This window comes from Oncorhynchus kisutch, linkage group LG28 (assembly GCF_002021735.2).
Source record: "Oncorhynchus kisutch isolate 150728-3 linkage group LG28, Okis_V2, whole genome shotgun sequence".
Classification (NCBI taxonomy): Eukaryota; Metazoa; Chordata; class Actinopteri; order Salmoniformes; family Salmonidae; genus Oncorhynchus; species Oncorhynchus kisutch.
The window spans coordinates 4,938,548-4,955,527 of record NC_034201.2 but is presented as its reverse complement, the minus strand read 5'-3'; the positions used below and the strand labels follow the sequence as shown (position 1 = coordinate 4,955,527).

The following is a 16,980-nucleotide window of genomic DNA, read 5'->3' as shown; positions in this document are numbered from 1 at the left end:
CAGGACCAGAAAGGGAGGAGAACCAGTGAATTTCAAACCTTTTCATACAGTTGGTAGCCTATAAAAAGGCATATACATCCTGTAAGGCATTTGTAAAATAGAGGAAGACATCTCAATGCCAAATCTGACTCATATTAGGGATTTTATCTCACTTGCAGGCCGAGTAGAGTCACATTTGGGACAATATGCCTAGACATTACATGTACTGTATGTCCTACATTCCTATAGAGAGCTGCAGGAAACTGAGAAGCTGGTGCTTTGTGAAAGGTTGTTGTTATAGTCCAATGACAATGGTATTAACATCAATAGCATACTAACCCAGGGGGTTGTCTTCAGATGTGTCTGGATCTGATTGGACAGTACTGCAGAGTCGGACAGATTCCATCCACTTCAAATCAAGAAGCAGCTGCCTAATATTCAGTTGCGGTGTTCCGCTTTAAGATGCCCTCCCCGGACCCTTTCTGTGTTGCCCAATCAACCCCTTTCTAAGTCACCTGATTCATAGGCTACACTGCCATTTTACACATGAAGTTTAAGTGAGAAAAAAAAATGAATAATCGACTACCTAACAAAAAAAAACATTTGTAAAAAGATTAAATGCATTCAGAATAAACCATATGGAGCACGTCAATTAAAGGACATGGAAAAACTAGGAGGAGTCACTGCTACAAGACCTCGATACGAACAGAGGGGAGCTTGAGAGAAAATACATTCATATGCTATTTTGTAACGTCTTCAAAATTAGTCTAGCCCCAATCATAACCAGAGAGAACGTCGCGTGATCACCGGCCGAGGATTGGTAGGCTAACTAATCAATGATTGTCTCTCTCCTGATGCTCAATTGTATTCATGCAGGCTACTGTTGCGGCTGTACACTCTAACCGGAATCACCATTGGAAAGCTATTACGCGGATATATTGTAGCATCGCGACCTCCGAACGAAACATTCTGAGCTGATATTGGTGTGGGTCGTTTGGTTTAGGTTTTTCTATTTGTATTTGTGAGGACAATTGGATTGCCATTTCGTTGACCGAATGTAGCCGTCAATTTTATTTGGCCGCCGTATGAATTCTCCCATCGGATTCGCGTCAGTGTACGTTTTTGTTTTCAGACGGGCAGTTTGTTTAGAGGGCACCCTCTCTATCACAGCTGAAGACAATTTGATTTCTGATTCCCCAATCACTGCTTCTGGAATATGTCTGGACAGTCTATCACGGACCGGATCGCTGCGGCTCAGCACAGCATGACCGGATCCGCTATAAGCAAAGCCGTCTGCAAGGCCACGACGCATGAAGTCAGCGGACCCAAGAAGAAACACCTTGACTGTAGGTTAAGTACACCACCAGTGCACCGCCGTTGCTACATGTTAGCGACAAAAACATTGGTTACATTGAATATTCAAGACGACCTTTATTTGTCGTTATGTACTTCATGTTTGGTATGGCCAAGGGTTTATCGAAATGATTCTATTGGGCTATGAATAATTGCGCATCATAGGCTTCAGCAGCTCAGTAGTCAATCATTATCATACAGTGTCATTATCCTACGTTGTCGATCGTGTTGTAGCCTGAACACGACGAGACAAATATTATTATTATTATTATTATTACTGAGTGTCATACAAGAAAATCAATCAATCAAATGTATTTATAAAGCCCTTTTTTATATCAGCAGATGTCAGAAAGTGCTGTACAGAGAGAGACCCATCCTAAAACCCCAAACAGCAAGCAAATCAGATACAAATACTCACATAGCCTACTACACTTTGTTCATCATTGTATGCAGTAATAATTTTGTAAATTTCCCTTTTTATAGGCTATGAAAATGTTCATGGCAGCGTAGGTTTAAAGAAGCACAATTGGAGTCAGTCTACCTATTGCAAACCATTTCTTAATTTCGTACTGAGTTCTAGATGAAAATGTGTCTAATTTAGGATTAAAACCTTAGTATATTGTGGTGTATGTAGCCTTTGAGTTTGCTCAGCTACTTCAGTTTGTGATGAGCTGGTGTCCATGGGTCATTCATATTTGTTCAGTGGCAGCAGTGTCATAGACCATCTTGATCTCAACGTGTGTGTTGATCTGTGTGTGGGATTGTGGAACTGGAGCAATTATTGGGTCGAAAGTGTTTTCTCCACGTTTAACTACTGATGGTTTAGACACTGCTTTGGCTTTATACCCAAATGATGACATGACACAGTCAACATTGTGTCCAGTCAATCAATTAAGATCAATCAGTCCGGTTCTGGGCTGCAACAAATGCCATAGACCCAGAGGGTTATTGGTTCAGTGAAACAAGGTAGGCTCGTTGGGTCTCAGTTTGCCAGTTTGATTATTTTCTGGGGAAGGAATGTTTTAAATGTACAATTCTTTGCCCAACCTTTTATCCAAAGTAATCCAATTGTGAACATTTTAGTCACTTTAGAGTCACGCAGAGTGGAATTACATAAGCTAAAATCTTGTAGTCATATAAAACTGCCATTTCTCTGAGTGGCATTTGGGAAGAATTTCAAATGTGATTTAAAAATGTGGTACCCGACTGCAATTTAGTTATTTAAAGAGTGTAATTCCTCTGGATTATCCCGGATGCCTTGATATTCCGTTTATGTTTCCTTTATGTTCCCTTTTAAGGTTTAGCATAAGCTTAGACTTCTCCTACAGTGACATGTCTTGAAGCACTGAAGACAAATCATGAGGTTTATTTTGTTTATGACTGTCTTATTTACAATCAGATTTCCAATTTGAAATGTTAATTGCAGGCTTAGTCGCTGTAATTTAAGGCATAATAAATGAGAGTTAATTCACTAGTAAAAGAATGTCTCTTTTTGAAGGGTGTGAGGGGGCCGAGCAGAGATTCCAACTGCTGCTAGGAATTTTCAGCATGACAATATGTTTTCACTAACACTTGTATTCAGCCTCACCACGCCAGCTTTGCCCTTGTGTGGGTGCAAGCAAGCTGGGTAGTGCTAGGTATCAGCAGCCTATCCGGCGGGGGGGGGCAAGCCATAGTGAGCTTCGATTGGTCTAGCTCATCAACGTCGCAGAGTGTTTGCATGAAGTTCAGCTTCCCCGACTCTGGTCCCACCCTGTTCACGTCTGTCGCCCATGCTCGCGTTGTCAAAATGGGCCTCCGCCCACTTCGCTTCCATTGGGAATGAATGGTTTCCCGTAGTTTCATCGCCCACGTCGTCTTCAGTGAAGCGGGCGCTGTGTGCGAGTTGATCAGCCTCAGTGTATAGTAGAGTACAGCACTTCTTAAGCACTATCACATTTTTCTAATGTCACCATTCTGTGTCGTCGGCAGACCTGATCCACTGCACCAACGAGCTGAACGTGAGTGTCCCCCACCTGGCTGACACGTTGTTTGAGAGGACGGCCAACAACAGCTGGGTGGTGGTGTTCAAGGCCCTCGTCACCACGCACCACCTCATGATGTACGGCAACGAGGTGAGTCACCCGCTGACAGACTGGCTTCACTGTTAAAAGTGGTCCTCTTGTCGCTCAGCTGGCAGAGCATGGCGCTCGTAGCGCCAGAACAGTGGGTTCAATTCACGGGACCACCCGTACAAAGAAAATGTATGCACGCACGACTAAGTCACTTCAGATAAAATAATCTGTTAAATGGGTTGCAGTGTATTATTAGATGTTGTTCACTGATTTTAATCTTTCTTCTTACTGGTTATGACCACGCTGCCTCTCTCGCTCTCTCTCTCTTTGTTTCACCAGCGATTAATCCAGTATCTGGCGTCCAGAAACACACTTTTTAACCTGAACAACTTCTTGGATAAGGGAGCATTACAAGGTACTGTTGGGAATTTGTCCATGGAAGCAATTCCACGCCACACTGTACATAAATCACAGGTACAAAACAACATATAGAAACGCGCAATGCATGAACAAAAAATGCCCCAGTTCAAAAGCTCAAACCGTCATTCTGAACGCGTTGCAGAGGTTTGGCTCTGTAAGCCACCAGCTACAACTTACACGCATAGTAATACAAGTGCTCCCTCTCTGCCAGGTTATGACATGTCAACGTTCATCAGACGCTACAGCAGGTATCTGAATGAGAAGGCCATGTCCTACAGACTGGTGGCTGTGGACTTCACCAAGATGAAGAGAGGGTAAGGATGTCCTGTTTGTGGCTAGGCGTAGAACACCTCCCCTGTGTCACACTAAGATGCATCAGTAAGCTACATCAGTGGAGGCGGGTCTTAAATAGAGTCACGGTAACTCCGCTCAACTGGCCAACTCATTTCAGCAGCCACTTTGGAAATGGTGTGCCTTTTTTATATTGAGTTTCAGCATGATTGACACAGAGATGCTTTATCTGTTCGTGTTTTGTCCGTCGCTTGCCCTGTTAAAGCGGTCCTCCGTGCCTCTTGTCGACAGGGTCGACGGTGTGATGCGCACCATGACGGTTGAGAAGCTGATCAAGACTCTACCGATCATTCAGAATCAGCTGGATGCACTGCTGGACTTTCAGGTAGGCTGCAGGGGTACATGGTCTTGGCGTTGGTGGTCCTTAAATGAACACGGGCAACGTGATGACCGTGAGCTGTCTGCATGAACTTTCAATGTGTGGTCTCTCGATCTGTTGTTTTCCCAGGCTAACTCTAACGAACTGACCAATGGCGTCATCAACAGCGCCTTCATGCTGCTCTTCAAAGACTCCATCCGCCTCTTTGCCGCGTACAATGAAGGAGTCATCAACATGCTGGGTAAGTACACTCTATATCTGTTAGGTAACTATGGTGCTGCTATGATGCCACTATGCTGTTTGTAAGTGTACGCTATATAAAATAAATAGCCCAAGTCCTTTTGCTTTTCTTTTTTCAGTTAACCTATCTTCTTTTTTTTGTACCCTAAAGAGAAATATTTTGATATGAAGAAGAACCAATGCAAAGACGCCCTGGAGATTTATAAGACGTTTCTGAACAGAATGACCAAGCTGTCAGAGTTTCTCAAAGTTGCAGAGGTAATGTTTTCCCTTTTCCACTTGTTTTGAGGAAAGGAAGGTGTCAGATAGATCCAGCAAGAAGGTGGGGCTCTTCTCCCGGACCTCTGCTCCTCTCCCCCTTTCTCTCTCTCGCTCTCTCTGTTGCCGTGTGGTGGAGGCTAATGCTGGTCATGAATGCAGAGGTTAGCCTATTAGTGAGCCTGAAAAGCTCAAGGTGAAGGCCCCTCCATGTGCTGCCTGTTCTGATGCCTGCGTTGCATGTCTTAGCAAGAGGTCCCCCCCCCCCTTACTCTTTCCTTCCCTTTCTCTCTTTTTCAATGATGAATGTCTGCTGTTATCCACGTAAAGTACTACTCGCAATTCACAAGGCCCTATTGCAAAGATAATCCGTATCCCTCTGTAGTTTTCTCATTTCTCGTGCATTCTTTTATTGAAAGGCGTTCTTGCTGTCTTTACTGATTTGGTAACTATTTGGAGGAAGGTTTGGGGTGATGGGGGTGTGTTTCTATCCAAAAACGGACTAACGTTGACTTTAAGGGCCCATTTCATTTACTCGTCTAACAATGTGTTTGTCATTTGTTCCCCAGCCTTTTTTTTTGTTGTTGTTGTTCAAAGTCAACATTAGTTGTGTGTTGCTGTTGTTTTGGATGTTTCTCACCTTGCAGTCACATGAGTATTACAGCCCAATGTACCCGGCACACCTGTCAGTGGCATTTCAGTGTGTAAACATTCATTTCAAACCCAAGTCTTCAGATCCTGTGAGTGCGTATGTGTGTCAGTGCGTGTGTGGGCATGCCAATTCCCCTGCCTGTTGTCTTGTTGTTTTTGTTTCTAGTCACTGCATGGAGTAATGGATTCTTTGGTTTGATTCTTCTTTCTCCCTCCTCCACACACCTACCCCTCCCCCTTTTTTTAATTCTGTGGTTGTGTTCGTTTGTTTATGTTTGGTTTTTGTTTGCCCCCCCCCCCCCCCCTTTTTTTGTGACACAGCAAGTTGGAATTGATCAGGGTGACATCCCCGATCTCACACAGGTCAGTGGTGCATTTCATCTCAATATCTCCCATGTAGCTCCATTCTGAACGCTCCCATTCCCTACTCACCCTACAGGCTTCCAACCGCCCCCTCCTTTTCTACCTGATTTTACCGCCCTCTCTCTGAGCTCTAGGGTAGAGAGGGCCTACTTCCAAAAAATGGGTTCCTAATATGTGAACCTTGGATTCTGCTGCCCCATATTTCGTTTCCTCATTTTGGAGATTGTGCAAAACACCGTCTTATGTCTTTCGGCAGATTTTTAGGTAGACTGATCCTTTGTCTTTACTTAGACTTGAGTTTTTTGTATAGTTGAGTCGCTTGTATAGTTGAGTCGTAGTTTTTGAAAGTTAACCCACAAAAAACATATATATAATTTTTTTTTGTTTGATTTTGAAATGGCGCTGAAAAGTCAGGCACCTCTTCAGATTTTTAGGTAGACCGATCCTTTATGTGCATTTTGAGGAAAGGAAGGTGGGCGTATGGTGCTTGTGTCAGGCCCATATAAGCCTTTTGTACGTTAAGGGATGACGTCTCTTGATAGAGTTCAAGCTCTTGATTTCTCTCGCAGTTTAACTTTGCGTTGCTTCAAAATGAACACTATTTGTATATATTTTTTTCCCGGAAAAGATGTCCCATCAAAATAGCTGTGGGGAGAGCAGTGAATGGTTTCTACCAAATAGGTTTCTGCAAATATTACTTGAATGGTATACATAATGCAATCCTAAGCACTTGCGTAACATCTGACGTGATGCTACAAACACTGGTTGAAGCTTTCTTCAATGACACTAATGGTGTTTCCCTCCACAATAAACATGAACAAATGTTTCTGTCAATTATGTCATGTTTGCAGTGCTTATGAAGATCTTCTGTATCCCTGTTCAACTAAATAGTAACCCATGTCTTTACTAAGCTGTAGATTATTTTTTTTCAGCTTATTTGAAACTTTTAGTATATTCTAGATTTCTCAGAAGAAGGATATCCAGAATTCTCATTATTCTCTCTTATTCCCCCAAAATAAGTATATGGAAATTCTTATTTTTGCAAGTTACTGCACGTGTTAAGATTGCATTCTGTAATGAAACGCAAATGTTGGGTTGAAACATGGGTATCACGTGTGGGGAATTGAATTCACTGATCCTTGGTTTATTTAACCATCATTTTGTATGTCTTTATAAAATACAAAGTTCATTTCCCAAGTGCGTGTACCTCATTTTCATCAGACGTTTTGCCTTTCTGTGAGTTAACTCGTTCGGCTTCCAAACCTTTTTGAACTAGACACTAAAGCTAATGACCAAATTTGACCGTCTGCTAGTAGAATTTCTACTCTAACCTGTAAAATACATTTATGAAATTTGATATTCATGAATGAATAGTTACCCAAATGATTATAGGAAACGGAATCCATTGGTTAACTCACAATTTATGCACTGGGATGTGTGTGTGTGTGTGAGAGCATTTATACACACCTGTGAATGGGCTTCTAAGCTCCTTTCCATATGCCAACAGACGATGTGATGTGTTCTGAACCCCACAGGAGCCGACACACTGTACAAATGACCTCCCAGGCCTGTGTACTTGCTTGCATGAGAGAGGACTGATCTGTGCATGTCTGGCTTGGAGCCAAACCTAATTATACCAGATGTATTGTCTTACGTAAAATACCTGCAAATATGGAGACTAGACTGAACATGAATAAAGCTTAGGACAATGTGCCGCTGTGTGTGCGGGCTTGTGTCTGTGCGCTTGCGCCGGTGCCAAATGTCTGTGTGCCTGTACGCCAGTGTGTGCTCACGCGTGATTGTTTTCCCAATTGTTCTACACAGTGCTATCCTCACTTGGTGCATTAATGTTTCCCCATGCCCCCCCCCCCCCAGGCCCCTAGCAGCCTCCTGGAAGCTTTGGAGCAGCATTTGGCCTCTCTGGAGGGGAGGAAAATCAAGGAGCTCTCCACAGCCACCAGGTAACCAAACAGACACACGCACACACACAGATGCTAATGTTTCAGGCTTTGTGTCTGAAAGAGGCATTTAGACTGAAGCAGGCATTTCAGAACATTTGTCACTCACTAAAGCTTTGATAGATATGAGGACGAATGTGCAAATGATGCTGTGCCAGTGTTCCACCCTTAGCTAGTATGTCATCTGGACTACAGCGGCAATGCGGCCTCATTTATCCTGGATTTGGGATTGTTTTAATGTGTTTGTGTGTCAGACCTGTCTACTAAATGACAAGAGTCAGAAACGTTCGCCAAAAAAAATTCTAATTATTAATCAGTGGTCAGTCCCAGAATGGCCTTGTGTGACAGTGAAGTGTACGTGGTGGTCACTGATAAACGCTGTGTGGTCTCTCCAGAGCTAACACCTTGTCCAGTGCTGTGTCGTCACTGTCCAGCACTGGAATCTCCCTCAGCCGCATGGACGAGAAGGAGGACGAGAACAGGCTGAAGGTCAGACAGGGTCACTGTTCAGCAACTTCTCATTACAATGTCGATGCGCTACTGTATGAATGAGTCTGAATATATATTATTTTCTCAACCCTGTTGTACTGTCACTTTTTGGCGGCTTGACTTGATGTGTTTGTCCCGGGCAGGACGAGGGAGCCAAGGTGATTGACGTGCAGACGCCGACCGTCTCTCCCAGCTCCCAGTCAGTGGGCAGTGCCAACGGCAGCAGTGGGGTCACAGACCTCTTCTCCAACTCATCTGTTGTATCCGTTACAAATAAGTAAGGCAGACCCTACGGTCTGATAATCCTTGTGCTTTGAGTTAATACCTATGGGTATATTTCACAGGTTGTTCAGTTTGTATAATATAACCTGTATGTATCTTATTTTAAAATGGCAGGTGGTTAAATCACTTCACAGTATATTAGTTGGGTTATTAGTGGAAAGGATCTGTGAGCCACGTTAAAATGGATGGCTGAATGGCAGTGTTCCAAGTGGTTGGTCCTGGCCGCTGTAACTCTCTTCCCCTCTGCCCTGTGGCCTGAAGGGGTCTGCTCTGCTATGATTTTTACCTGTCTCTCTCTGCTCTTGTTTCCCCAGCGTGCCAAATCTCACCAGTGACTTGTTCAACCTCCAGCCCACCTTCAACCCGAATATCCAGACCACACACACTGTGCCGTCTAACAACAACGCCTGGGGAGGTGAGGGACACAAAAACACATACTGACACATGCGCACACACACACACTATACTCTTGAAGACTAGTATTGTATTTAAAATGAAGGCAGATACGTTGAGCATATTGTGATGGACAGTAATCAGTCACTGCAGATATTAATTGATGTCAACCCCAACCTTTATTGGAAGAAATTAAATGTCCAGTTGTCCCCAATGCAATGTTTTCCTCTCCTCTTCCTTGCTACGATACCTATCCCTGCTGGATTCTCTCTCTCTCTCTCTCACTCTCTCTCTCTCTCACACTCTCACTCTCTCTCTCTCTCTCACACTCTCTCTCTCTCTCTCTCTCTCTCTCTCTCTCTCTCTCTCTCTCTCTCTCTCTCTCTCTCTCTCTCTCTCTCTCTCTCTCTCTCTCTCACTCTCTCTCTCTCTCTCACACTCATATATTTATGGCTTGTAATCACTCTACTGGACAGCTGACAGGACTGAAATAGCATTACAATATGCCTGGGGCTAGGGTTATTGCCTGATTCGCTCTCTCCCTGTGTAACCTGCAGTCTGTCTCTCTGTGACCTGAGACTGACTTTGACTCTCTCTCCCTGTGTAACCTGCAGTCTGTCTCTCTGTGACCTGAGACTGACTTTGACTCTCTCTCCCTGTGTGACCCAGGGAGTGCTGAGCGATTAACCATTTATGTTTGTTAGTTGGGGTTATTAACCAGACCTGCCAACATGCAAGCATTTAGCGTACCAACTAAGCAATTCTCTGTCCATGAGATCTGAGTGAAAAGTATGCATAAATGAATAGGGCCTGATTTAAAAAAAATATATATTTCAATAAAAACATAAATCCACTGAGTAAATCTAACATCCCGATTCTCGAGCTGCAACACACATGTACAGAGTTTGTGTCAACGGACATGGAGATTAATACATCCTTATTCGTCATAGCTACCCCGTGTCTGCCTCTCCTGTTTGTTGTGATGCTGAGTTTGCCGACTGTCAGCTGTCGAATCCCTTTTCGATTCCGTGTGTTGTGGAAAGGTAAAGCTAAAGTTAGCGAACATAAGCTGGACATTCAGTGGGCTCTAAAGGGCCAGCAGTTCACTCGCATTTGCTAGTGAAAGAAAATCAATACAAATACGACAAAATACATGGTCGCATTTGTGCGAGTGTGATATACATTTTAATTCTGCGTCCCGTTAGTTGTATTTTCCACAACATTACGAGGATCACGCAATCGGATAGACTGTAATTATGATCCACGTCACAAAATGCATTATAAAAGTATAATAAAAAATAAATTAAATGGAGTCGGCAGTTTAGAAGACTGCGAGATGATGCCTACCCAATGAGTGTCCGGTATTAGCTATAGAGGCAATGCTTTTAAAAATGCACTAGAATTATACATTGAATCTCCAATTTGCCGCACGCGTCTGGTACTCTAAAAAGTTGGACAGGGTTGGCAGGTCTGTTAAACAACTAATTGACCGATGTCAGTACTATTACTTGAATTCCATTGAGTTGTGTTTTATTTGTGAGCCCAGTGCGCGGATTTCTCTAGAGAGAAATCAAATCATTCCCGAGAGAAATAATGTCAAGAACTACGTGCGATGAAGGGAGTTGTAGTTTTCACGAAACAAATATTCAACATATTTCAGCGCCAAAAGTGTGGTAATTAACGACAATTGCCATAATCCATTGCGCCTGTCGTTTCCGGCTCAGACAGAGACTGATACACTTTTCTGCCTGGTAAATTAGGATTCACACAGACCGCATGAGAGAGGAACGTACACAACACAACGACAGAGAGGAATAGAGACAGTTCGTGAAAGTATGCGTTATCTACCTTGAATAACTAGTCAAGTGATTTAGTAAGACAGCTCTGCAGCATACTTAGGCAGGCTAGCCTAGCTAAATAGGATGACTAAAGACAGTACAGTATGGGGAGCACAGAGATGGCGTTAGATCAGTGGTATTCAAGCCTTTTCAGCGGAGATCCTATTCCCCCCCCACCCCAATAATTTCTTGCAACTCGAAGTCACCCCACATCCGATGATGCAACCTTAAAATCGATACATTTAGATTTTGAAATCAACAAATGACCTTCAATCAATTTAATTTTCTTGTCAAAAGAAAATAAAACCAATCAAGACATTTACTCAATACAATTATATCTTTCAAATGATCTTCCTCAAACATTTGTATATCGTCCCATACAATAATCTGTACTCTTAATTTTTTTTGTTCCTAATTTTGGCTACCCCACTGCAGTTGGGGTCGTGACCCCTACTTTGAATACCACTGTGTTAGATGGGCTGGCTGGCTGGCTGCTACTTCCTAAGCCGAGATGATGTTCAGAATAAAAAAATATTAGTCATGAAAATGAAGTAATATACAGAATGGAAATATTGTATTATTTCATAGCAATTTTTCTATTGATGCCTACCCAATGTGGACATGCCAGAGACTATGGGATATTTTCAATGTTTTGGCAATTGAATGTTCACTATTTTGGGGTTTGGAATTTCCAGTAGAAAGCTCTAAAATAATTTTTGTCATTATTTCATTTCCTTGATTCCTTTTTTAAATAATCAAACCGAAACCGAACTGACCTCAAAAAGCACTAATCACTCCGCATTACCGGGAGCCTGACTCTCCCTCCCTGTGAGACCGGGAGCCTGACTCTCGCTCCCTGTATGTCTCTGTCCTCAGGTTTTGGGCTCCCAGGGGACCTGTTGAAGCCAGCTCAGCCCACACACATCCACAGCCCTGGAATACCACTGCAATCTGGGGGGAAGATGATGCCCACTGACCTGGACTCCTCCTTAGCCAACCTTGTTGGCAGTGAGTCTCTCTTTTTTTCCCCCTATTTTACATGTAGCTTTGCATATTATAATATTTTTCAGTAGTCATAAAATGGTCATACACAGTAATGCTCTGTAACCGCATCTGAACATGTAACATATCTTAATCGCTCATTTTCCAGACTTGCAGTTCGGAGGAACACCAGCCAAAAAGTGAGTATATGATATTTTAAAAGGATCTGAGAGCACCTACAGTAATATATTTAGATGTAGCTATTCATCCGAGCATTTATGAATCCTGATCTAATCTGTCTTGCTCTAATGCTGTGGGTGTATTTGAACCCTGTGTTTGTCCATCAGGCCAGAGCCCCAGTGGGCCCAGCTGGTAGAGAAGAAGCCCACAGGAGGGACTCACTGGCAGTCCAAAACCATGTGCACCAGCCCCAACTGGAACCATCATGCCCCCATGGCTCCTCAACCTATGCCCATACCACAAATGGTGAGACATACACGCCTGGTCACGCTCACCAAATATAATACAGAGAACAAGCCAGCAATGCAGAAGGTAGTGTACTTTTTCCTTTTGAAAACTAGTAGCACACATTAGAAAACTATATGATTGTCTGAAAATCACATCTTCGAAAATTGGAAGGGGTTATTGCGGCTCTTCCACAGGTGCTGGTGATTCTCATTTGCCCTCTTGTCTATTTGAATTTGTTTGCACTCTAATTATTTGTCTCTCCTCTTCTCATTTCGCGTTTCATCTTCTCTCGAAAAATTCCCACTGAATTATCCACCATCCATTCCTATCTTCATTTGCCTCGTTCCCTCCTCCTCGTTTCCTCAACCCTGCTGCAGAATGGAATGATCTATACTGGCTATGTAAGTACGTGACTCTGTAGAGGGAGTCGCTGCATTCCTCCACAAGTCCATTTCTCAGTGTGCTCTACTAGTCTTTGATTTTTCCGTTCCGCCCTTTCTCTCCGTAAGGCTCCGGCTCCAGTGGCTTTTCCTATGACGACACCTCAAGTGCCTGTTTATGGAATGGTAAGGAATGATCTGCACCCGTGGTACAGTACCCAGGTCTAACAGTGAAATCAAATTGTATTTGTCGTCACGCGTCAAACCCTGAAATGCTTACTTACACACCCTGAAGCCCTTAACCAAGAAATAGAGTTAAGAAAACATTTACTGAATAAACTCAAGGAAGAAATCGAATAAAACGTCACACAATATAAAATAACAATTCCAATATAAGGTCCGGTCTAAGGGGGGGGGGGGATCTGTACACCAAGACCATTGATACCCAGTTTACATTTCATCTCTCTCTCTCTCCCTGTTGGAGATGCCTCCTCATCAAATGGGGCAGATGGGTGGAGTCCCTATGATGGCACCACAGCATATGATGTACAACCAACCTGTCCTTCGGCACACCAATCCATTCGCTCCCATGCCAGGAGCCCAGGTAATCCCACTGTCCACTCCCCAACCACTTCTGGCATGTGAATCATGATTCAAGGCATCAGTTCCTAAGTATGTTAATCATAATTGTAATGCTGTCTTTGCTGCTTTATAATGTTAACGGTTTAATACTTAATTTGTCAATGCTAACTACTGTTTGTTTACCACTAGGTTCTGGAAATATTTAAGATCTTGTTACTATGAAACCTTTGGTATTACAGTACCTGTTTTTATTTTACAGAGATATTTATAATCCAGTCTCGAGCCTTTTTAAAACTAGACGGATATTATTAAACCGTAACAGGCTTATTTTCCTATGCAGATGCACTTCATGTAGGACTGGGAGCATCTTACCATGACAGTAAAAGCAGAGAAACGAACCAATCCAGAACCAAATGCAACGCGAGGTGGAAGAGAGAAAGGAGCAGAAGACGGTGGTGGAGACAGACCGGTGATGTGCTGGTGTCGGTGCTCTTTCAGTGGCCTCCCTGTGGGATGGAACCTCTGTTACATTCTGCATCATGGCTGATATAAGAGTCCCATCCAAGTCCTTTGACAAGTCACAGCTCACATTCATTCTGTATTTGATTTGCTCATTTGAATGGGTATCGTTCCCACCTGTTTGAACCCATGCTATGACGACAGCTGCATTCCAGTTTGGAGCTTGGCCCCTTTGCAGTGAATTCTAGACAACTGCCATCACCCCCCCCCCCCCCCCCCACATCCGTCAGTGTCAATGGACATCTCTTTCTCTGATAGTTTGCACGCACTTTAATCAAATGTGAACTTTGCCACGGGTGTACATACGCATTGTCCAATTAGGATCTCATACAAACCACTACACCACTACAACACTCCTACGTCTTTTCTCCCCAATGTTCATGTCAGTTGCGGTAGCTACTGTTTTCATGCGTTTCAATCGATGTTCACCAAACATTTTGGAGTCGACTCCGTATTCATTCCATTTTTTGTTTCACAACCAGTTATAGTATTGGATAAATGGCTTGGAGACACATGGTTTGTGTACGCGTGTGCATGTACAGTATATCTGTCTGTGTGTTCATTTGCGGTGCACTCTGATCTAAATGTACAACCGCTATTGTGTCATGTTTTCTTCGGTTCCTGTGAAAGCCATGATCTGCGTGGCGAGGGCTGCCCACTGTGCTCTGTTTTTAAACGGTGTGCTCCATACCAACATAGACCTACGGTGTACTCTATGAAAGAAATGAAGGCGGCCCACTCATTTCATACGGAACCGTCGTAGGTCATGACACGTTCTGCGTGCCCACCCGTTGTTCACTCTGCTCGGTGCTATTTGAGGTTGTTTAAAAAAAAATACGTGATCCAAGTTCCTTTAGCTACCACAACGGAGCATGGAACTTCCCGACATCGGATTTCGCTTCTGCTCTTTGAAACCGATACACTGTCCTTGTAACGGTCCTGCCCCCCCCCCCCCCCCAATGTCAGTGAGTAAACATTGGGAGAGTGTTCTTTGTGTTTCTTCTCGTATCGCTCCAGGTCGATGCCCAATGAGTTGTCGCATGTGTCATTGTTGTGTTTCTGAGTGGCAGTGTGTTGCGGTGTAGCTCCCCACCAACCCTTGGAGAATGTTGTTGAGGAGCTCGTTTCTGAGAGACTGCTTCGCGAGACCGTGAAACTGACAATCGCTCCAGTAAGTCAGCAACTATCTGCCACGCTCTAACTCCAGCCCCAGATAGAGCCCTAGCTTGCTGTCCTGGACATTTTTTTTTGTTTGCCGGAGGGCAGAGGACAAGCCAGGAGGAAAGTAGAGAGATCTGTAAATGTGATCGAGGGTCATGTCTGTCCAGAAACTCCCCGATGTGCGTAAACGGTGACAGACAGACGACATATATAGCACAAACCCTGGAGGGGGGCGAGCGTTTTACTGCACAAAACTAAAACCATTGCTGGGATGTACAGTCAAAGGGGCTGGGGGAAATCCTTGTTTTTCTATTTATTGTGTTTCTATATGTCCATGCCCTTCCCAGTGCGATAAACAGGGTAGTGTTCCTCAATGAGGCCTCCCAGCTTCTGGTCCTCTGAGGTCAGTGGGGGTCACTGAAGCCATCCAGGCCATCTGGTAGTGTCTATTTAGCCATGAGTAGTCGAGTGTCGTAACGTGTCTCAATACAAGTCGATCGTCTGTTAGATTTGCTATAGAGCCTCTCATTCTGCTAATCATGGGCTCTGTCAAGACTACCGCATTCCGATGCCCTGTGACCGGCTTACATTTTGTAGATGTTCTTTGAAACGTAATTCTGTCTCAATGTCACCTGTGTCAATTGAATGCTTTTATGCAAGTTCACGCTGTCCCATAGACCAATTCTGACTGTTACGCTGTCCTCTGTATGTAACCTTGTATGTTTTTTGACTCTGTAAGTGATAGCCCCATTGGGAGACGGGGGTTGTTTATTGCCGTGTCTGTGGTGCGGGTCATTGTGCTTGGCGGTGTCATGGGGTGTACGTCTGTGATGTTTGTGTATATCTTGATTGGGGGGGGGGGGGGGGGGGGGGGGGGGTGGTGTGTGTTAGGTTCAACAGTATCACAACTGGTCTACCAAGAGTGTCTTCATTGTGGCAGTGGACACTGTCCTCTCCGTAACAGGAACATTTTGCACCAAAGTCATCAAGCGCAGCTTTTTCTCCGCGGTCACATTGCTGATATCTAATTTGGAGGAATTTGATTTCAGCGACAAGTCTCTTCTTGCATGATTAGTGTTGTCTTTTTCTATTGACTTGTGTGCCCGGTAAAGAGCATGATCATATGTGAAATTTCACTTACCGGTGTGTTTGCAAATGTTTAGGAATTTCTCCATGAGATTTTGACTTGCCTCTTTTAACATTAGCGTTCATAAATGTGTGTGTCCCACCAGATATAATTAGTTTTTTTTGCATTTGAAATGCAATTCAAAGCTCCTATCAAATACCTATTCAGTTACGAGACCACACATTTTGTGAAACATGAATATAAATGCTATGCATCACCTAGCTAGCTAGACATTCAAGTCTTGTAAACCCCTCCTTGTTAAAACGTTGTTATTTTCAATACATTTGTTGAGCGCTTGCTCTTTTTTCTTTTCTTCTGAGTTTTTAGGATTTCTCCAAGTATGTTCAGTCTTGTCCCTCTTCCATTGGATCATGTCATTCTCTGCCAATATTGGTCATCTTCCTTTGCGCTTGCAGTGGAAAATCTCGCTCCCTGATCTTTTAGCCACTGAAAGATGTCAACGTGCATTGTCACTTTTTGCCCGATGTACTCTGGCGATGTATAATGTACATTTATGCATATTTAACAATATGAGCACAGTATACCTATCTGTTGGTTACTGTGTTCTACTCCATATTGCCCATCTGAAAACTTTTTTTCTTGTGATGAAACGAAGCATTGTCCAGGATGTCCTGTTTTTGGAACTGAGGCTCCATACCTTTTTTTTGTTTTTGTTGAGTACATCAAATGGATTGATAACACAATACACTGTATTGTCAATGCTAAATTACATTGTTATAAACAATTGGTTTTTCTTTTAAATGCAGAGGTTGTTTTTGGAAGACAATTGAATAAAATGTCATATGTTGCTCAGG

At 43.4% G+C, this 16,980-nt stretch overlaps 1 protein-coding gene across 13 annotated transcripts; it reads left to right on the top strand.

Annotated features, from left to right (window-relative positions):
* The first annotated feature begins 487 nt into the window (after nt 1–487).
* LOC109883600 (phosphatidylinositol-binding clathrin assembly protein-like) lies at nt 488–16,974 on the top strand. Of its 13 annotated transcripts, none has more exons than XM_031808468.1 (20): nt 508–799; nt 1,208–1,325; nt 3,304–3,446; nt 3,726–3,801; nt 4,018–4,120; nt 4,389–4,482; nt 4,606–4,717; nt 4,868–4,974; nt 5,947–5,988; nt 7,864–7,949; nt 8,342–8,435; nt 8,579–8,712; nt 9,032–9,132; nt 11,825–11,956; nt 12,099–12,129; nt 12,277–12,415; nt 12,775–12,798; nt 12,907–12,963; nt 13,259–13,381; nt 13,682–16,974. In XM_031808468.1, exons 2-20 carry the CDS (start codon nt 1,244–1,246, stop codon nt 13,712–13,714), a joined length of 1,713 nt encoding a protein of 570 aa, XP_031664328.1. In that variant the 5' UTR covers nt 508–799; nt 1,208–1,243; the 3' UTR covers nt 13,715–16,974. The 13 variants fall into 13 exon arrangements, with proteins under 13 accessions (XP_031664331.1, XP_031664329.1, XP_031664328.1 ...); XM_031808458.1 differs by having other exon boundaries at nt 1,112–1,325; XM_031808471.1 differs by lacking the exon at nt 5,947–5,988 and having other exon boundaries at nt 488–799; nt 1,112–1,325; nt 13,262–13,381; nt 13,700–14,004.
* The last annotated feature ends 6 nt before the right edge of the window (nt 16,975–16,980 follow it).